The 22,704-nt window shown below is 42.7% G+C and overlaps 1 protein-coding gene across 1 annotated transcript in view; it reads right to left on the bottom strand.

The window, feature by feature from the left end:
• The window catches only part of CYP4V2 (cytochrome P450 family 4 subfamily V member 2), a 34,379-nt gene extending 13,175 nt beyond the window's left edge, over window positions 1-21,204 (bottom strand). Inside the window, exons 1-4 of the mRNA XM_072122607.1 lie at window positions 20,892-21,204; window positions 15,279-15,391; window positions 1,849-1,934; window positions 254-444 (exon numbers count right to left, since the gene is read on the bottom strand). Coding sequence (XP_071978708.1) covers window positions 254-444; window positions 1,849-1,934; window positions 15,279-15,391; window positions 20,892-21,090 — 589 coding nt within the window. The 5' untranslated portion in view covers window positions 21,091-21,204. The remainder of the gene's footprint in view (window positions 1-253; window positions 445-1,848; window positions 1,935-15,278; window positions 15,392-20,891) is intronic.
• Window positions 21,205-22,704: the final 1,500 nt, after the last annotated feature.

A 22,704-nucleotide genomic window follows, 5' to 3' on the forward strand; every position in this document is an offset into this window, starting at 1 on the left:
CACATTTGTTCATTTCTATATTTTAGAGGATCTTGCATCAAGACAATGGGGCATATTTATCATAGGCATATTTATCGCCAGCCCCCTTCCGGCCTGCTGAACCCTCCACTTGGAGGGCCACGACCCCCCTCACGCCCCTTTATGCACTACTGGCATGAAGGTGGCAGAGAGGGCAAAATAGTCACAAATGCTAACAATAAGCAATTTCAAAATGCCCTGATGTTTTGAATGTGTTCTCAAGATTCCCACTTACCACATATTATATCCAAAGCACAAAGGGTTACATCCATGAAGCAGTTAAAAGACCCTTTTCCAGCACGACTGCTGAGCTTCTCCACCAATATCTTTGATTGCTCATTCATAACTTCCAAGAATTCCGCAAGAATCGCAAAGTGGAATGATGGGGTTATCATCTTTCTTCTGGAGCGCCACTTCTCTCCAGTGCTGAAAGTTTACAATAGGAAAAATCAATTTTAAGATAAAAAAAAATCTCAACATCACATCACAAATAAGACAGAAAGGAAAACAGTAGAAGACAAGACCTCTATCATTACATTTACTACTGACAATAGATGATGTCATTGCTTATTTACCGCTCAGAATAAGCTCAGAATATGCTCAGAATATAACTACAAAGCTCTCCATCACTGGGAAAAAGGCACTAAAACCACCATTAAACCACTGCTGCCACCAATAAGACCCCATAGACACCCAAGGTGATCACCAGTGAAAGAAGTGGTGCTGGAAGTACATTCAAAATAATTAACATTATATTATTATAAAAATGCATTTTGTGGTTATTGAGTGGAGAAACAATCTTAAAGATGAGAGTAGGGACTTCTAGGTTGGAGAGGTCTCTAATTTCTTGTGTCATTTTTGTGTGAAGAATGTCAGGAGACAACTCTTTTTAGGTAACACTTGAAACCTCTATATATGTTATCATGCAATTAACTATGTGACCCCTAGATGCCTCTTATAATTCTGGTTTGCATTGAAGGAAGCATACATTCATTGGAATATGAAATGTATGATGACCTAGTTGTCCCATGAGCCTCTCTATCGACTAATTAGCAATTAGAAAATATGGACATCCTCCTCCCAGATGAGCTCTAATTTGGGTGAATATGGATAGTTCATCAATATCTGCATGGGAAAACCAATATAAACTTTATGACACCACGACTTAAAGGAATCTATCTGTTAAGATAGATCTGATGGTAGATTCCTATTAACCTACTATCTTTAGCTAACCTTTTAACGCTTTCTATATTAAGCTGCACTTTATGTACCTGTTCAGTGCACCATCGGAGGTCTGTGCATGCGCAGTAGCTCTGGCATCAGTGCTGACGGAAGCGCTGCTATACACATATGCATCAGTACTGATGCCGAAGCTACTGCGCATGTGCCGAGCTCCGATTGTGCACTGAACAGTGAATAGAAATATAACAGGAACTTGTGAAAATATATATACGGTAAGTATCTTTAGTGCATATTTGTGGTATTCTATGAAGATTGAGGGAGCTTCTGTTGTGCACTTATTGTCCTCACTATCCAAAACATGAAGAATTTTCTGCTATTTTATGAACATGTTATTTATTCCATATGGTAAAAGGTGCACATTTTTTAATTAAAAATAAAATGCCACAATTAATGGGGGTTTAACCTCTCCAGAAATAAAATGCAGTCACTAAGTTATAGATGGAAAAATAAAAAATAATATTGCTTTTACAACTCAATGAGAAACAAAAAGGTGAAAGTGGCCACATCCTGTAGAGGAGGAGAAAGTGTTACTACCATGCACTTCTGCAATTGCAATTCAGCAAGTGGCAGCTACAGAACATTTTTTACCTTGTAAGAAGACCTAAACCAAGCCAAGGATGAAGGAACTTGTAAGCAAATGATTTGTCCATGTGTTTTGAGCTGCTCAGCAATGGCTACAAAATAAAAATGTGTAAATAGCAATATTAAAGGGGTTTTTGTCACACCCGTACCAAAATATGAATAATAAACTATTTTTACATCTAATGAGCATACATGTCAAAATTTTGAAGACAATTTTGAGCCCTAAACTTGCCCTGTCCCTATCAGCAACACCCCCAAAAAGTCCTAGTCGTATGTAAATCCACACAAGCCTCAATCACGTTCAGGTCATTTTGCTGGGCCACAGCTGGAGATCATGCCAGGCTTTGTCTTCCCCAATGTAGCTTCCTGCAACCTGGATTGCCCTCCTGCATACAGGACAGACTTCACTGTGGGTAAGGATGTGTGAGATATGTGTGTTTGTATGTATGTTTCTGTGAACATGCTGTACATAATCTGTGCGTGTGTGTGCATGTGTCTGGCGTATATATGTATGTACATATCGCCGCATGTATGTGTCCGTGTGTGTATATAATATTTATATTGGGTGTGTATGATAATATGTACATTTCTCTGTATGTATGATCATGTAATTGTATAATTGTATAGAGTAGGTGATTTATTTGTGTAAAAGTTATATAGGCACATTATCAGAGATATAATGACCGGTATTTACAGTATATATGTATATGTCTATCATCTTGTTCTGTTATATATAACAGTAAAAATTGAGATGCAGTTAAAATAATTATTGCTGTTGTATTTATGGAAGACATATTAGAAGGAGCCTCCTGTACATGTGTCCACACGGGAACGATGAAAGCAAGAGCTTCTGTTCACCTTTCACTTAGTTTCCGTTATTCTCTCCGGAAACAGAATAACATAACAGAAAACATGCTGGTGTGAGCATAGATTTCATCATGTCCTTCCATTATTTAAAATAGAAAAATAACGCTGCAGCCCATTTTTATGCTCTATAAATAACAGAAGAATATGACAGAAGGAAGCCCCATACATGTAAAACAAGGGAAGGAGGAGAGAGACCTTCTATACATGTAACACTATGGGGAATGGAGGGAGGATGGAGACCTTCTATACATGTAACACTATGGGGCATAGAAGAAGGATGGAGACCTTCTATACATGTAACAATATGGAGAATGGATGGAGGATGGAGACCGTCTATACATGTAACACTATGGGGCATAGTAGAAGGATGGGGACCTTCTATAGATGTAACATTATGGAGAATGGAGGGAGGATGGAGACCTTCTATACATGTAACACTATGGAGAATGGAGGGAGGATGGAGACCTTCTATACATGTAACACTATGGGGAATGGAGGGAGGATGGAGACCTTCTATACATGTATCACTATGGAGAATGGAGGGGGGATGGAGACCTTCTATACATGTAACACTATGGAGAATGGAGGGAGGATGGAGACCTTCTATACATGTAACACTATGGGGAATGGAGGGAGGATGGAGACCTTCTATACATGTATCACTATGGAGAATGGAGGGGGGATGGAGACCTTCTATACATGTAACACTACGGGGAATGGAGGGAGGATGGAGACCTTCTATACATGTAACACTATGGAGAATGGAGGGAGGATGGAGACCTTCTATACATGTAACACTATGAGGCATAGAAGAAGGATGGAGAACTTCTATACATGTAACAATATGAAGAATGGATGGAGGATGGAGACCGTCTATACATTGAACACTATGGGGCATAGAAGAAGGATGGGGACCTTCTATACATGTAACATTATGGGGAATGGAGACCTTCTATACATGTAACACTATGGAGAATGGAGGGAGGATGGAGACCTTCTATACATGTAACACTATAGGGAATGGAGGGAGGATGGAGACCTTCTATACATGTAACACTATGGAGAATGGAGGGAGGATGGAGACCTTCTATACATGTAACACTATGGGGAATGGATGGAGGATGGAGACCTTCTATACATGTAACACAATGGAGAATGGAGGAAGGATGGAGACCTTCTATACATGTAACACTATGGGGAATGGAGGGAGGATGGAGACCTTCTATACATGTAACACTATGGGGAATGGAGACCTTCTATACATGTAACACTATGGGGCATAGAAGAAGGATGGAGACCTTCTATACATGTAACACTATGGGGAATGGATGGAGGATGGAGACCTTCTATACATGTAACACTACGGGGAATGGAGGGAGGATGGAGAACTTCTATACATGTAACACTATGGGGCATAGAAGAAGGATGGGGACCTTCTACACATGTAATACTATGGGGAATGGAGACCTTCTATACATGTAACACTATGGAGAATGGAGGGAGGATGGAGACCTTCTATACATGTAACACTATGGGGATGGATGGAGGATGGAGACCTTCTATACATGTAACACTATGGGGAATGGAGGGAGGATGGAGACCTTCTATACATGTAACACTATGGAGAATGGAGGGAGGATGGAGACCTTCTATACATGTAACACTATGGAGAATGGAGGGAGGATGAAGACCTTCTATACATGTTGCACTATGGGGAATGGAGGGAGGATGGAGACTGTCTATACATGTAACACTATGGGGCATAGAAGAAGGATGGAGACCTTCTATACATGGAACACTATGGGGAATGGATGGAGGATGGAGACCTTCTATACATGGAACACTATGGGGAATGGAGGGAGGATGGAGACCTTCTATACATGTAACACTATGGGGCATAGAAGAAGGATGGAGACCTTCTATACATGTAACACTATGGGGAATGGATGGAGGATGGAGACCTTCTATACATGTAACACAATGGAGAATGGAGGGAGGATGGAGACCTTCTATACATGTAACGCTACGGGGAATGGAGGGAGGATGGAGTCCTTTTATACATGTAACACTATGGGGCATAGAGGAAGGATGGAGACCTTCTATACATGTAACACAATGGGGAATGGATGGAGGATGGAGACCTTCTATACATGTAACACAATGGGGAATGGAGGGAGGATGGAGACCTTCTATACATGTAACACAATGGGGAATGGATGGAGGATGGAGACCTTCTATACATGTAACACAATGGGGAATGGAGGGAGGATGGAGACCTTCTATACATGTAACACTACGGGGAATGGAGGGAGGATGGAGACCTTCTATACATGTAACACAACGGAGAATGGATGGAGGATGGAGACCTTCTATACATGTAACACTACGGGGAATGGAGGGAGGATGGAGACCTTCTATACATGTAACACTATGGGGCATAGAAGAAGGATGGGGACCTTCAATACATTTAATACTATGGGGAATGGAGACCTTCTATACATGTAACACTATGGAGAATGGAGGGAGGATGGAGACCTTCTATACATGTAACACTGTGGGGATGGATGGAGGATGGCGACCTTCTATACATCTAACACTATGGGGAATGGAGGGAGGATGGAGACCTTCTATACATGTAACACTATGGGGCATAGAAGAAGGATGGAGACCTTCTATACATGTAACACTATGGAGAATCGAGGGAGGATGAAGACCTTCTATACATGTAACACTATGGGGAATGGAGGGAGGATGGAGACTGCCTATACATGTAGCACTATGGGGCATAGAAGAAGGATGGAAACCTTCTATACATGTAACACTATGGGGAATGGATGGAGGATGGAGACCTTCTATACATGTAACACTACGGGGAATGGAGGGAGGATGGAGACCTTCTATACATGTAACACAACGGAGAATGGATGGAGGATGGAGACCTTCTATACATGTAACACTACGGGGAATGGAGGGAGGATGGAGACCTTCTATACATGTAACACTATGGGGCATAGAAGAAGGATGGGGACCTTCAATACATTTAATACTATGGGGAATGGAGACCTTCTATACATGTAACACTATGGAGAATGGAGGGAGGATGGAGACCTTCTATACATGTAACACTGTGGGGATGGATGGAGGATGGCGACCTTCTATACATCTAACACTATGGGGAATGGAGGGAGGATGGAGACCTTCTATACATGTAACACTATGGGGCATAGAAGAAGGATGGAGACCTTCTATACATGTAACACTATGGAGAATCGAGGGAGGATGAAGACCTTCTATACATGTAACACTATGGGGAATGGAGGGAGGATGGAGACTGCCTATACATGTAGCACTATGGGGCATAGAAGAAGGATGGAAACCTTCTATACATGTAACACTATGGGGAATGGATGGAGGATGGAGACCTTCTATACATGTAACACTATGGGGAATGGAGGGAGGATGGAGACCTTCTGTACATGTAACACTATGGAGAATGGAGGGAGGATGAAGACCTTCTATACATGTAACACTATGGGGAATGGAGGGAGGATGGAGACCTTCTGTACATGTAACACTATGGAGAATGGAGGGAGGATGGAGACCTTCTATACATGGAACACTATGGGGAATGGAGGGAGGATGGAGACTGTCTATGCATGTAACACTATGGGGCATAGAAGAAGGATGGAGACCTTCTATACATGTAACACTATGGGGAATGGAGGGAGGATGGAGACCTTCTATACATGTAACACTATGGGGAATGGAGGGAGGATGGAGACCTTCTATACATGTAACACTATGGAGAATGGAGGAAGGATAGAGACTTTCTATACATGTAACACAATGGAGAATGGAGGGAAGATGGAGACCTTCTATACATGTAACACTATGGAGAATGGAGGGAGGATGGAGACTTTCTATACATATAACACAATGGAGAATGGAGGGAAGATGGAGACCTTCTATACATGTAACACTATGGGGAATGGAGGGAGGATGGAGACCTTCTATACATGTAACACTACGGGGGATGGAGGGAAGATGGAGACCTTCTATACATGTAAAACTATGGAGAATGAAGGGAGGATGGAGACCTTCTATACATGTAACACTACGGGGAATGGAGGGAAGATGGAGACCTTCTATACATGTAAAACTATGGAGAATGGAGGGAGGATGGAGACTTTCTATACATAAAACACTATGGAGAATGGAGGGAGGATGGAGACTTTCCATACATATAACACAATGGAGAATGGAGGGAAGATGGAGACCTTCTATACATGTAACACTACGGGGAATGGATGGAGGATGGAGACCTTCTATACATGTAAAACTATGCGGAATGGAGGGAGGAAGGAGACCTTCTATACATGTAATACTATGGGGAAAGGATGGAGGATGGAGACCTTCTATACATGTAACACTATGGGGAATGGAGACCTTCTATACATGTAACACTATGGGGAATGAAGGGAGGATGGATACCTTCTATACATGTAACACAATAGAGAATGGAGGGAGGTTGGAGACCTTCTATACATGTAACACTACGGGGAATGGAGGGAGGATGGAGACCTTCTATATATGTAACACTACGGGGAATGGAGGGAGGATGGAGACCTTCTATATATGTAACACTACGGGGAATGGAGGGAGGATGGAGACCTTCTATACATGTAACACAATAGAGAATGGAGGGAGGTTGGAGACCTTCTATACATGTAACACTACGGGGAATGGAGGGAGGATGGAGACCTTCTATACATGTAACACTACAGGGAATGGAGGGAGGATGGAGACCTTCTATACAAGTAACACTATGGGGAAAGGAGGGAGGATGGAGACCTTCTATACAAGTAACACTACGGGAAATAGATGGAGGATGGAGACCTTCTATATATGTAACACTACGGGGAATGGAGGGAGGATGGAGACCTTCTATACATGTAACACTATGGGGAATGGACGGAGGATGGAGACCTTCTATACATGTAACACTATGGAGAATGGAGGGAGGATGGAGACCTTCTATACATGTAACACTATGGGGAATGGAGACCTTCTATACATGTAACACAATGGAGAATGGATGGAGGATGGAGACCTTCTATACATGTAAAACTTTGAGGAATGGAGGGAGGATGGAGACCTTCTATACATGTAACACTATGGGGCATAGAAGAAGGATGGGGACCTTCTATACATTTAATACTATGGGGAATGGAGACCTTCTATACATGTAACACTATGGAGAATGGAGGGAGGAGGGAGACCTTCTATACATGTAACACTGTGGGGAATGGAGGGAGGATGGAGACCTTCTATACATGTAACACTTTGGAGAATGAAGGGAGGATGGAGACCTTCTATACATGTAACACTATTGAGAATGGAGGGAGGATGAAGACCTTCTATACATGTAACACTATGGGGAATGGAGGGAGGATGGAGACTGTCTATACATGTAACACTATGGGGCATAGAAGAAGGATGGAGACCTTCTATACATGTAACACTATGGGGAATGGAGGGAGAAAGGAGACCTTCTATACATGTAACACTATGGGGAATGGAGAGAGGATGGAGACCTTCTATACATGTAACACTATGGGAAATGGAGGGAGAAAGGAGACCTTCTATACATGTAACACTATGGGGAATGGAGGGAGGATGGAGACCTTCTATACATGTAACACTACGGGGAATGGATGGAGGATGGAGACCTTCTATATATGTAACACTACGGGGAATGGAGGGAGGATGGAGACCTTCTATATATGTAACACTACGGGGAATGGAGGGAGGATGGAGACCTTCTATACATGTAACACTATGGGGAATGGAGAGAGGATGGAGACCTTCTATACATGTAACACTATGGGGAATGGAGGGAGGATGGAGACCTTCTATACATGTAACACTACGGGGAATGGAGGGAGGATCGAGACCTTCTATACATGTAACACTATGGGGAATGGAGGGAGGATGGAGACCTTCTATACATGTAACACTATGGGGAATGGAGAGAGGATGGAGACCTTCTATACATGTAACACTATGGGGAAAGGAGGGAGGATGGAGACCTTCTATACATGTAACACTACGGGGAATGGAGGGAAGATGGAGACCTTCTATACATGTAACACTATGGGGAATGGAGGGAGGATGGAGACCTTCTATACATGTAACACTATGGGGAATGGAGGGAGGATGGAGACCTTCTATACATGTAACATGTAGTGGGGAATGGAGGGAAATTTGCCAGTTAGGGGCCCTGAAAATCCTAGCGGTGCCCCATTATTTCTTTAACATATAGAAAATTGCTGTATTCCTTTATCATTTAGTAAAAGTTTAATCTTTAACACATCATTTGTGTCTGTCTCCACTGCAACATTTCATCCTTATCATGAGAATCTATGTCTCTCCTGGTACATCCCATTGTATTTGCTTGGCAGTCGCTGAATGTCAATGGTCACTAACAAGTAATTTCTAGTTACCTTCACAAATTGCTTGTATTGTTTAGCTGCCAGAAATCAGACACATTCTTGTCACTACCCAGAGGCTGAAAACCTGTACAGACCAAGCCTTATAGCTGAGAATTTTCTGCAGTATAGCTAATATATGTGTAGTGTCCAAAAACTTTTTCAGTTCCTGACAGTTTTAATGACATGTAGTTAACTAAACTTGAAAGCAGTTTTAATTTATGTTTTAATTTATTTCTTCTACCCAGAAACTGGTGGTAGATGTCCGCTAAGACCTGGTAATACCTAAGTGCTGGAGTAACTGTTTTACAAAGAGAAATATCTTAAAGGGGTTGTCCACTTTCAGCAAATAATTAATATGGTTTGTGCAAGGAAAAGTTATACAATTTTCTAATTTACTTTCTGTAGCAGTTCCTCCCGATTTTCAAGATCTCTTCAAGATGCTTGCTGTCCTGCTGTAGAAATCTTCTATGTTAACTTCCGCTGGATAGAAATCTGTTGCTGGTCTTGTGATGGACATGCAGGTTCATGAGCTGTTAGTATCACATGGCTTCTATTACTCTCTGTGATAATAACGACTTGTGCACTTGCATGTGCATCACAAGACCAGGACCAGGTTTATATCTACTGAAAGCAAATATAGAAGCTTCCTTTAGAATAGCATTTTATAGAGATCTAGAAAATGGTGAGGACTTGATACAGAAAGTATACTGAAAAATTGTAAAACTTTTTCTTACACAAACCATGTCAATTATTTGCTGAAAGTGGACAACTCCTTTAAAGAGACCCTGTTACCAGATTTTCACTAATAAGTCTTAAAACAAGTTCCCATAGCACCATACTAACTTGTGCCCAGTGGCTTGATTTGAAGCCGATGGGCCCCAGTGCCAGATGCCTAACTATCATGGTTTATAGTACTATCCTTATCATTTAAAGAAGTGATACATTTAGTGCCCTCTAAGCTTCTTTAGGCCGGATGCAACTGCATCCTCTGCACCCCTTCAAGTTATACCCCTGCTTGTGCCAACACAGTTTTTAGCTTAAAAATGCATAGTTCCTATCCTCATAAAATTAACTTTGTAGGGTGTGTGCTATTCATGTGAGGCAGTGGAGGGCATGTATCTTTATTTCTGCTAGTCAAAGGTGGACATGTATCACTCCTATTGCTTCCTTTTTCTTTTTATTGTACAACTTTTTGTGCAACTTTCTGCAGTTTGCAACTTTTTAGGCACAGAATCAAGCAGTGTACCACAGTTAGCTGCCTCAAGGATTTAATGCAGTTGCCGTATTTATCTTTGTAGCCCAGATGTTTGTACAACTTGTGAGACTTTTTGGCGTGGAATTGCCCATTCTTGCGCCTAATAAATTGCAAAACAGAGCATGATAGACCCAGACTTACTTTTGGTAAACTGCTATTTGGAATTAAAAAGTCGCACATCACGAAAAGTCCCAAAAGTGAGACTAAACAGGCAACTCATTACATGTATCACAAAGGGGGGAAACATAAGATACATTGCAATGATTAACTAGGAGAACTTCAGGAAACTCGAAAAAGTGACAGCCAGGAAACTATGATACATGTGCCCCAAATTGTCTCATTTTTGCGACTTTTGTCATTTTTGCGACCTTTCACTGCAACTTTTGCTGTTGTTTTTCAGGTACACCTTGTTCTGCACCTTGTGTTTTATGCTTTATGTATCTTTATTTTCCAGATATTCTGTGCAACTTTTTACTTATCACTTTTTTTGCTTATTTTTGTGACTTTTTAGGTGCAAATCTGCAAATGATCCAGGGCAGGTGCAAATGAAGGATTTTTTTCATGGACCTTGTTTTAACATGTAAATTGGAATTATTTCACATGCTTTAGATGTTTAAAATTTTGCATAGTTACCTGTTTTTTGAAAATTCATACATTTTAGCATTTTTATTCTATTTTTTTAATTTATTGGTTACTTCTAAGGGTTGAGGTCACACGTGGCGTTTTGGTTGTGTTTTGAAACACATTACAACAGCTGAGGAGAGGTGATTTGCCTAATTACATTACTGTTAACAAAGTAACCAATACATTTAAAAAAAAAAAAAAAATTTGACTAGCAGAAATAAAGATACATGTCCCCCAGTGACTGGCAGGAATAGCACCTACCACACCAGCAGCTGGTGCTTAGGATCTCTAACCCGTTAAGCTTACTACCAAGTTCTGTAGTTATTGGATGAAAAGGGCAATGAGATCCGGTAACTTGCGTCTGCTTTGAATCCCCATTCCAATGTTTTTTAAATTATAATTGTGAATTAGTTATGCCCTTCTCTGGTATTTAATGTACAGATTAAAAAAGGATTAGGAGGTTACATAACACTTTGTGATAGAGTAAGTAAACCTGATTTACCAGCGCTGGCACACCCCTATTACAGTCTCGCCTCTATGATGATTGCTGTAATAAATTTGGTTTGTTTCTTTCAGGCCCTTGAGCTTTTACTATCAGTGCAGTTGTGTTTCTGCCAAGTTCTCGAACCGCTATGTGCACCCCAGGGAAATTATTCTGCTTCTCTGTTGACACTGCTTGTATGGAACAACAAGAAACTTGCGTAGCGGGACCACATGAGCCTAACAAGTATTACACAGCAGGTAACAACGAGGATAAGCATCCAGAAGCAGCTTTTACCATGGAAAAGCAGTATGATCTGCAGATTGTATATGGTGTTCTATCTGCAGACAGCATGGTATAGAGCAGGAGGAGCTGAGCAGATTGTACATAGTGTCCTATCTGCAGACAGCATGGTATAGAGCAGGAGGAGCTGAGCAAATTGTACATAGTGTCCTTCCAGCAGGCAGCATGGTATAGAGCACCATAGGAGCTGTTCTATCTGCAGACAGCATGTTATACAGCAGGAGGAGATGTGCAGATGGTGTATGGTGTAAGTTATAGAGCAGAAGGAGCCGAGCCAACTGTACATAGTGTCCTATCTGCAGCCAGCATGTTATAGAGGAGGAAGAGATTTGCGAATGGTAAACAGTGTCTAATCTGTAAAAAATTCCATAAGAGAAAATTTAGAAGCAATATAGCACTCACCTGTCTTCAAATTATTCAGGCTTTTATTTGAGATATAATAGTTACATAAACAATTTTTTCATGACATAAATGAGGCAGTTTCATGTCTGCTAGTAATTCATCCGGCCTCAGTATGGACTAGTGATACTATATCCAGGCTCATAATGAAGTTGAATAAACCATGATTTAATATGTGACAAGTAGCTTTTAAAGGACACCTGTCATCAGGTCTGTGTCACTTGTCTTGTCACTACTACCTGTTGGAGCAGCTCACAAGGATCCCATCACAGCCTTTATCTAGTTATTTCATACATTATTCATTGTAAAATCAACTATTCTTTATTATGTAAATGAGGCTGGTCACATGGTCAGAGGCAGTGATGTCACCCCTGTTACCCCTCCCCTCTCCTCCCCCTGCTCATGTCTGTGTGTAATGTATAGTAAATGCTGCATCCTCCTAATATACAGGTGAGAGACACAGACATCAGCTACACATGAATCTGACATGTTCTGCTGTAACATGGCTGCCTGGAGCTGCTGTATCTCTCACACACACACATGCACACACAGGCTGCAGGGGGCGTGGCCACCAGCACCAGGAAGCACATCATTATACAGCCTCACACCATTATACAGGCTGTCAGTCATGCACTGGGGGTGTGGCTGTGCCTCCCACTCATGAATAGAGTGGACAGCTTGAATATGCTAATGCTTCATTGGACATTTCACAGGTCATTTGCATGCAGCTTTAGGACCTCATTGCTTAGGTTTACAGGCATGTAGAGGGACAATGAAGGGATAGAGGCAATGCTCTCTAATGGCAGTTTATGAAAATATATTTAGTTTAAGGGGGTTATTTTGCATGACGGGTTCTCTTTAAAGGAACATCTTGTCAGGTGCGGAGAGGCACTTGCCTGGGTAGGCTACACGCTAGCCCTATTGGACTTCTTGATTCTTGCCATCTTGCTTCTATTTTTTCTATTCTGGAATTTTTTATATTGGTGATACTTTTGGAAGATGGAGCACCACATCTTCATTAAAATAAAAAGCCACATCATATTGACCTAATGAAGAATAATGCAAGGTCAAGAATTGCGGTAGTTCAGGGACCTATTTAATGGGATAAGAGTGACAACGCCACTTATCTTGCTCTGGACTGTGTTAGTGTCTCATGCACAGGCAGCATTTCATAGAGCAGGAGGGACTGGGGAGATCGTATACTTTGTCCTATCTGCAGGCAGCATGTTCTTTAATAGTAATAGCTAAGCAGATTATAAATGATCCCCTATATGCAGGTAGGATGTTATAGAGCAGGAAGTGCAGCATGTCAGAGAACAGGACCTTAGTGTCTTAACTGCAGCAGATAGATGAGATAAGCAGACTGTACATAAGGGCTTATTTACTAAGGGACCATGGATTTTCCGGCATTTTCGGTGATTGCGTCGCAGTATTTAACTGGGGATTGTGTTGCACGCAATCGGATTGGGGCGCAGCTCCGCTGGCTTTCATGCATCGGAAATCGGGGAGCGGGCCGTTGGACGATCCAACTGATTCAGACTGAATGCGGGATTTAACTTTCAATTTGTGTCGCAAGACAATTCACATACATGCGCCAGGAAGAAGAAGGTGAACTCCAGCGGACCTGAGTGGAGAAGCAACACATGCAGGATATCAGGAGCACAATGTTTGTGAATCTAGGCAGATGTGCATTGCGGTCCGACAATGTATTTTCGGGGATCGGGCAGGACGGGTAAGTAAATATGCCCCATAGTGTCCTGTCTGCAAACAGCATGAGAAGGAGTAGCTAAGCAGATCTCATAAAGTGTCCTATCTGCACAGCAGTATGAACATAAGCAGCTGAGCAGTTTCATGGGAAAAATTTCAGGATAAGTTGCGGCTGTGGTCTTATCAGTATTTAACAGGTTTCACTATATGCACCAACATGTAGTAAGGGCTCCAATCACTGAGTAAAACCTCCCTATGACTAGTAGCTCGTGTCCTATAGATTGGTGTACTACCTGCACATTAGACTGCTGCTTTCTGGGGGATCCCCTGAGGGAATGCACAAGTAAATGGGGTAAGCTAATTAAGCCTACGTTAAACGAGTTTGACTATAAAAGATCATAAATCTTAATTCCTCACATGATAAAGATAACTTTTAACCCCTTAATTTGCAATTTTACTCAGTTTCACTGCTGCTTTTTCTCCTGAATGTAGGTGGGTGTAACCTCGGGGGCAGCTGGATGCCTCTGGTACCTGAATGGATTGCTGAGTGGGTCTAGCGCTTGACGGGGTCACGGTCGCTGGGTGCAAGAAAAGGTAGGGAGATGCAGCGAATGAATAGTACTTCTCCCTGAGTCACTCCTGATGGGTGTGTAAGGATCCCTGGCTAGAGGATAGATAGGAGGCCCTTGTTGTCAGCAGCGTCGGGGCAGGGATCACATGGACACAAGAGATGTCAACCATAAACTTACAGTTCCTTTATTTCCAGGACACGAACTTCACACTCCACAATTTGCACTGTTTTTCATAAATGTCATTGAGTTATACGATGGGGCACATTTACTAAGGGCCGTTTTCTGTTGGACTTTGCACATTTTTTCTAGTGCAAACTGCATTAAAGAAGTGTCCGCGCCACATGTGTGTCGCACGTGTCCCTTTTGTGTCGCAGCTGCACTATTCTTCATGCGACACAAATTTCTGCACTTGAGGGGGCGTTCCGGTGCTCAGTCGGACCATGCACCAGATTTAACCTGCAGATTCTGACAGAAGTGTGTCACACTCCCCATGTTAAAGGTGCACCAAAAAAAAAAGTTTCAGATTCGTGAAGAACGGGCGCCAGAAATCCTGAATCTGGCACACTCTGCACACTACACTGGCAAACTGCACATAGTACAGACTGCACTGTTTTCAGTGAATTTGCCCCAAAGGGTTATTTTGCCATTTATTTAAGAATTTTGTCTTTCTGAAAATAACCCTTTAATTGGTTGGGGGAAGTGTAAAGAACATGTAGTTAACAGTGAATGTCACTCACCTCTATTGTTTCTGCATGGTACACAATCAAGAAAGGCATTGGACCAATCCAAAGTTTTATCAGAGGAAGGTTTCTCAGCACCTCAGTGAATTCAATGATTTGCTGAAAGAAATCTGGAAAAAAAAACATAGGGGGGCATTTATTATCACTTTTACACAAAAAACTAGGGTTTAAATTTCCCCTCTGCACCTCTTGCAGCTGAATTTATGAAGTGTCTGTGCTATAATATTGGTGTTTTTCAACACTCTCCACTTGTTCTATTTTTGGGCGCAAAATTTTGGTACCGCTTGTGAATGCACCAGTTTTTGGCACTTTTTGTGGCGTAAGTACTGCAAGCACTAAAAGCTGGTCTAGGGAGTTCTAAACCTTTCAGATTATGCGCCTATTCATTAATCCCTTGTGTCACTAACTTACATCTCACTGAAAAATATAGAAGGGTTCTAGCACCACCCTGAGCCAAAAATAATAAATAAATAAAGTTTATTTTAAAAAATTACAAGCAAACAACCAACTAAAATCTTTAAATAGCAATGAATAGTATCCCTGTTTTCTTATTTTATGCCTCATATCTTTGTGAGCTGTGAAACAATCATAGCACAGGATGGGCTGCGTGGCAGGAGCACACCCAGGATTTCTGTACTTCTCCTGTCTGGGGGCTGAGCTGGACGTGCAAACAGGAGAAGAAGACAGAACATGCAGAAGCCACAGTCTGATCCCCAAAAAGGATCGGAACAACACTGGAGAATTCCATCGGAGGGTAAGTTGCAATTTAATTAATTTTCTTTTCCAAAAGCCCCAGAGCAGAATTCATTTAAAGTGGCCAACCCCTTTAACTCTTTCATACTTGAGTGTACTAAGATGTATGTATAAGGTGTAATTTTTTTGCACCTCAGCACCTCCTGATGACGCTATGTGAGCAGTCAGTCGGAGCCAAAATGGCATAACGCATGTCCCCCCCAGCATTTAAGTGCAGGATATGGCTTTGCCTAAAGCATTTAAATGGTTTACACCCAGGGGCGTAACTACAGCGGTAGCAGCCAAAGCAGCCACTATGGGGCCCGCAGTGTCAGGGCCCCCGTCATCCGACCTGGCACAATAAAGAATGGAGGATGTGCACCATTATATCTATATTGTACTGCACATGTCCGGCATAATATGTATATAACATATACTGTGATGTATATATGCAGTATCTGTGATGCGTATAAGGTGTCTGCATACATTGGGGGTCATTTACTAAGGGTCCGATTCGCGGTTTCCCGACGTGTTACCCGAATATTTCCGATTTGCGCCGATTGTACCTGAATTGCCCCGGGTTTTTGGCGCACGTGATCGGATTGTGGCGCATCGGTGCCGGCATGCGTGCGACGGAAATAGGGGGGCGTGGCCGAACGAAAACCCGACGGATTCGGAAAAACCGCCGCATTTAAAAACCGAAAAAGTGTCGCTCGGGAAGCGCTTACCTTCACCTGGTCCGAGGTGGTGCATTCTGGCTCGTTGAGATGATTTTCAGCGCAGCAGCGCCACCTGGTGGACGGCGGAGGAACTACCTTCATAAATCCCGGCCGGACCCGAATCCTGTGCAGAGAACGCGCCGCTGGATCGCGAATGGGCCAGGTAAGTAAATGTGCCCCATTGTATGTAAGTATGTTGCATATGGCACAGTATATGTGTGTATACACTGTATGTGAGTATGTTGCATATGGCACTATATGTATGTGTATATGCTGTGTGTGCACATGAGTGTATTTATATGTGATTGTAACTCGCATGTGTGAGTTTACTAATATGTTTATTTTTTAATTGGGAACAGGGGCCCCATGCAGTAGCCTGCTAGGGGGCCCTGTCTCTCCTAGTTACGCCACTGTTAACACCCATAGTGAGTTTTTGCTGCATTATGCTGCAACGGCCGGTACATATGAAGAGGGCTAAGCCTACGAGCCCTCTATATACATCCTTAAATACACAGTGCCATATAGATCTGCAACATCTGGGTGTTGCCCTCGGCAATCTCCGTCAGCTCCATAGAATGGAGCAGAACGGACATGTGCGGCCATCTCATCTTGGGCCGAGGGGTCCGATGGAGATACCATGGACCCCATCGGATCCCCTGTTCTAGTGATCTGGGGGGGTCACTAACATTTTTTTATGTGAAAACCCCTTTAAGTATTCCTATTCTGAGCTGTATTATACCTATTACAGAATACAAAGCTTAGCACAGAATACAAGTACAATGGTATGCTCTTAAGATTAGCAGAATTTCCTCTGTAAATACTCTACCTGTTGAAAATGTACTCCGATACTCCTTAAGTGCTTCTTGCAAATTATATTGTCCCAATGTTGTTACCAAAATTTCTTATTACAACTCTCTATATGAAATCAGGAGACACTCTGAACAAGGCCATGTTGTGAGTTCACTGTACATCTATGCACAATTATATCCTGTTTGTAAAATATAATGGCCCTGGGCCGGCTCCAGGCTTTTGTGGGCCCCTGGGGGATAGAGCCTCAGTGGGCCCCTTCATGGGCCGCACTCCAGTAACCACACTGCCGCCCCTACCACCGCCGTAGCCATACTGCCCCCTCATCCTGTAGGCACACTGTATCCCCCCCCCATCCAGCTACACTGCCCCCCATCCCTGTAGACACACTGTGTCCACCCCCTCCAGCTACACTGCCTCTTCCCCTTCCAGCTACACTGCCCTCCTCTCCCTGTAGACACACTGTATCCCCCCTCCAGCTACACTGCCCCCCATCTCCCTGTAGACACACCGTATCCCCCCCTCCAGCTACACTGCCCCCCATCTCTCTGTAGACACACTGTATCCCCCCCTCCAGCTACACTGCCCCCCATCTCCCTGTAGACACACCGTATCCCCCCCTCCAGCTACACTGCCCCCCATCTCCCTGTAGACACACTGTATCCCCCCCTCCAGCTACACTGCCCCCCATCTCCCTGTAGACACACTGCCTCTTCCCCTTCCAGCTACACTGCCCTCCTCTCCCTGTAGAAACACTGTATCCCCCCCTCCAGCTACACTGCCCCCCATCTCCCTGTAGACACACTGTATCCCCCCCTCCAGCTACACTGCCCCCCATCTCCCTGTAGCGCAGGGAAATGGAAGCGCTACAGAGAGCCGTGCGGAGCACAGCTTCGGGGGAAACAGGACAGGTGAATTTCGGACTCTGCCTCTATGCTGCGCTCCCGACAAGCTCAGCATAGAGGCAGAAAACACACCAGCCGGAATGGGATCATTTGTACCAGTGTCTTAAAGCGAGTGGGCCCCTCCAGCTCCCCGAGGCCCCGGCACTTGCCCGGGTAAGCTGGGTGCTGGTGCCGGGCCTGCAATGGCCCACATGTATTAAAGAGAACCCGTCATGCCAAATAACCCCCCTAAACTAAAGATATTTTCATAAACTGCCATTAGAGAGCATTGCCTCTATCCCTTCATTGTCCCTCTACATGCCTGTAAACCTAAGCAATGAGGTCCTATAGATGTATGCAAATGACCTGTGAAATGTCCAATGAAGCATTAGCATATTCAAGCTGTCCACTCTATTCATGAGTGGGAGGTACAGCCAAACCCCCAGTGCATGACTGACAGCCTATATAATGGTGTGAGGCTGTATAATGATGTGCTTCCAGGTGCTGGTGGCCACGCCCCCTGCAGCCTGTGTGTGTATGTGTGTGTGTATAGGAGAGATACAGCAGCTCCAGGCAGCCATGTTACAGCAGAACATGTCAGATTCATGTGTAGCTGATGTCTGTGTCTCTGTGTATTAGGAGGATGCAGCATATCAGCAGATGCACCGACTATGCTTTACTATACATTACACACAGACATGAGCAGGGGGAGGAGAGGGGAGGAGTAACAGGGGTGACATCACTGCCTCTGACCATGTGACCAGCCTCATTTACATAATAAAAAATAGATGATTTTACAATGAATAATGTATGAAATGACTAGATAATTCTGGAATGGGATCCTTGTGAGCTGCTCCAACAGGTAGTAGTGACAGGACAAGTGACACAGACCTGATGACAGGTGTCCTTTAAAGTGCTTGAGCAGTTTTCTGTCTGACTTTGCACCAGAAAGAACATGCAAACTGCTTGCACATATATTTATGAATAGTCTGTGTCAGTTTTGTATCACGGCAGCACTGTGTCCGGCAAGACGGAAAAATGTGCACCAAAAGTGCTGTGTTAGTGCTAAGTCAGGCCATGCGCCACAATACTGCTGCATGAACAAAGTGCACCCGGAGCAGAGCAGCGGGTGCCAGATTCATGAAAACTGTGCAAAACTTTTTCTGAATCTGGCGCCCCCTGCACACTTGACAGGCAAACTGAAACCTAGTACAGTTTGCACTATTTTTGATAAATGTGGGCCACTGGGTTCAATGACAGTTACCTGTTTTTAGGTTTAATACCCCATAATGCCTTTAAAACTAGAAATAATGCAAATAGAGCAGTACAAACTTATACTACATAATATGGGGGCAGATTTATCTTCTGTCTGATGCATGTTTTATGATTTTATCTTGTCTGATGCACGTTTTATGATTTTATTTTAGTGTCTTTTTGGGCAGGTGTCATTGCACCTTTTCCCAGCAGTTTGTCGTAGTTCGCTGTGTAGCAGTAATCCTGGTTTACGCCTAATTTGTCTTTGTATTTCAACTGCTTCCAGATGTTTGTGCCTGATTTAACAATGATTTGTGCTAAAAGGTCACAAATAATTACAAAAAAGCACCCCAGTTTTGACCATGAGTAGGAAAAGTAATGGTATAAGTTGCACAAAATTTTTTAGCTTATTAAGTCTCAAAAAAATCAGCATTTGACAGACAACAGACAAAACTGCAAAGAAAAAATAAGGTGCAAAAAATAGCCCCACAAAAGGTGCAAAAAGAGCTCAGGGAAGGGGAAATAAGATAAATTACCCCTATGGTATTTTTTTACCTGTGTTTGTGACAAAAGTGGTGAAGGATGAGCAACATCGATTATTGGAATTTTTCCGATATTAAGTGGACTATTGTATTAGTCATTGTTGTTGGTCTATGAACTTGAGATTTATTTCTTGGGGGTCTAGAGGTAGCAGTTGTTCTCCAGTGTCCCTTGTACCCCAGGGGTCAGTGACTTCTCTGCCACACAAGATTACAGTAAGTAGGGTCCCTGCTCCAGAATTTGCAATGACGAATAATGCTAAGTAAAGTATCTTTATAGAGAATTTGCAGGACTTCTATATGAGTTATGACAGTCATGTTTAGCAGTTGTGCTGCTACCCTGAACGTTACATTGCAGGTATATGGAGCATGACATAACTATACCAAATACACAGAAAGGGAACTCCGACTCCAGGTAAGAGTACAGATTACACAACATTGATAAATGTCATTGTACAGCATGACCTGACCTCATCATTACTGAATGCTACATTGAGGTCTATGAGGGAAATCTACAATTTAGTTTAATACATTCCCGCTGTACCCCCTCAAGTGTAAGAGCAGAGTTAAATCTACTATTTGTTGTGTATGTAGTTGTGCATAGGACCCACGGATCACATTAACCTATTAATGTAGCAGAATTCTTACTGCAAACACTAATGCAGTATACTGTACCTCCACCGCCTGGCTTCAGAAGCAGTGCATCTCCCACCAGAGGATAGTTGGGACCCACTCCTGGGATTGGTCTCATTATTCTCCATTTCCGAAAATAGTCAGTAAAGAAAGGGGCAGTAGAGAAGAGTAGGATGGTCAGCAGCACAACTGCTGCAGTAACCCAGACCAGCAGATGCACCTCTCCCCGCAGCAGCTCCATGGGAGGATTACACTCTTATGTGGATGATGATGGTGGTAGTGAGCGTGTCTGCTTGTGTATATATGATCCCTGCTTCCTCTCTTCTGCTTCCCTGTTGTATACACAGCCAGTCAGTGTGCAGCCAATGACAATGACTGGAGGGGCGGGTTATACATGACTGCATGCAGGCCTCTCCTCCGCTATTACATAGTGTGTACTTTACACTACACGCTCTCTACATATTACTGTATCCAGATTGTAACATAATACAATTGATATATACTTTATATTATGTAACCATCAGGGCACAGATGTTTTCAGGCAAAACATGTTGTAATGATCATTGGATTTGTAGCTGAAGAACAAGTGCAATAATAACATGTTGATAATATAAAGGTATTTACAAGTATAAATGATATATGATACAATCTTTCACAGCACATCTCTGCAGCATAGCATACCTGTGCACTTCAGCTGATATACAGAACCCCAACAAATGTCCGATCAGGGCTGTATACGACAATAGGCACTTGAGATCCTCAAAAGTCCATAGAAGTTGGGGCGCAGGTGGTTATATTTCATAGGAGTGCAGCAATGGTGGCGCTTCTTAGTATATAGAAAATAAGGCTTAGGTGATACGTTTTTAGAGGGGTTGGCACAGGGGGTCTGGCATAGAGTGTAATAAGTTTGGAGAAACAGGGGAATTTAACACAAGAGTAATAGTATATAAAGAGGGTTACATGAGTTAATAGCACAGGGGAGCATAGCACACAGAAAATATAGAAGAAAGGAATAAGGTCATAGTCTTGGGTTGCACAGAAGGGTGTAATATTACAAAGAAGGGAAACTATGTAATATTACATAGAAGAGAAGTTACCTCATGCCAGCGCTATCCATGGCAGTAGCAGATTAAAATATGGGTGGTTTCGGTGGTACACCACCCCCAAAGGATTCCACAAGGCCCATGCCCCTAAAACCACCAAATTGGTTTTATACTGCCCTGTTGAGATAAAAAAACATCATTTATGTGTGTGGAATCACAACACATTTAGAACCCTTTCTGGACCTTTGAAGATCCTTCAGAGGTCCTTAAACTGCAGAACTTAAAGGCAGCATAAGGAGGACACTCTTACTTTACAAAGTAGCTTTGTTCTGGTACCATATGTAGTCAGTAATTGTCAAACCATTAGAATATTAAGAATTAAAGGCCAATAAATTGACCAAATATTATGCTGACTAATTAGAAATGTGGTATCATAACAATATTCACCATTTAAAAGGCCCATATTTAGGGCAAGGACTGGTGTTTATCTTCAGGAAGTTCATGTTGCATTACAGCAAGCAGAGATCTAGAAAACTGTGAAAAAGAAGGTATATTGGAAAATTGTATAACTTTCATTATACATGTACTTACAATATCAATTATATGCAAGAATGTGCCTTGAGGGGACAATCCCTTTAAGGCAGAGCACAACAATATAAAATCACAGTGAAAAACACTGCTAAAATTGGGCACCAGAAAAGAGAACTTGTGCCCCAGTGTACTACTGCATGGGTACATTAACCAACTGTCTGCTCCAATGACAATCACTGCTGTCACTTTGGAAACACAACAGGAAGCCCCCAGTCCCAGTT

This window comes from Engystomops pustulosus, chromosome 1 (assembly GCF_040894005.1).
Source record: "Engystomops pustulosus chromosome 1, aEngPut4.maternal, whole genome shotgun sequence".
Lineage (NCBI taxonomy): Eukaryota > Metazoa > Chordata > Amphibia > Anura > Leptodactylidae > Engystomops > Engystomops pustulosus.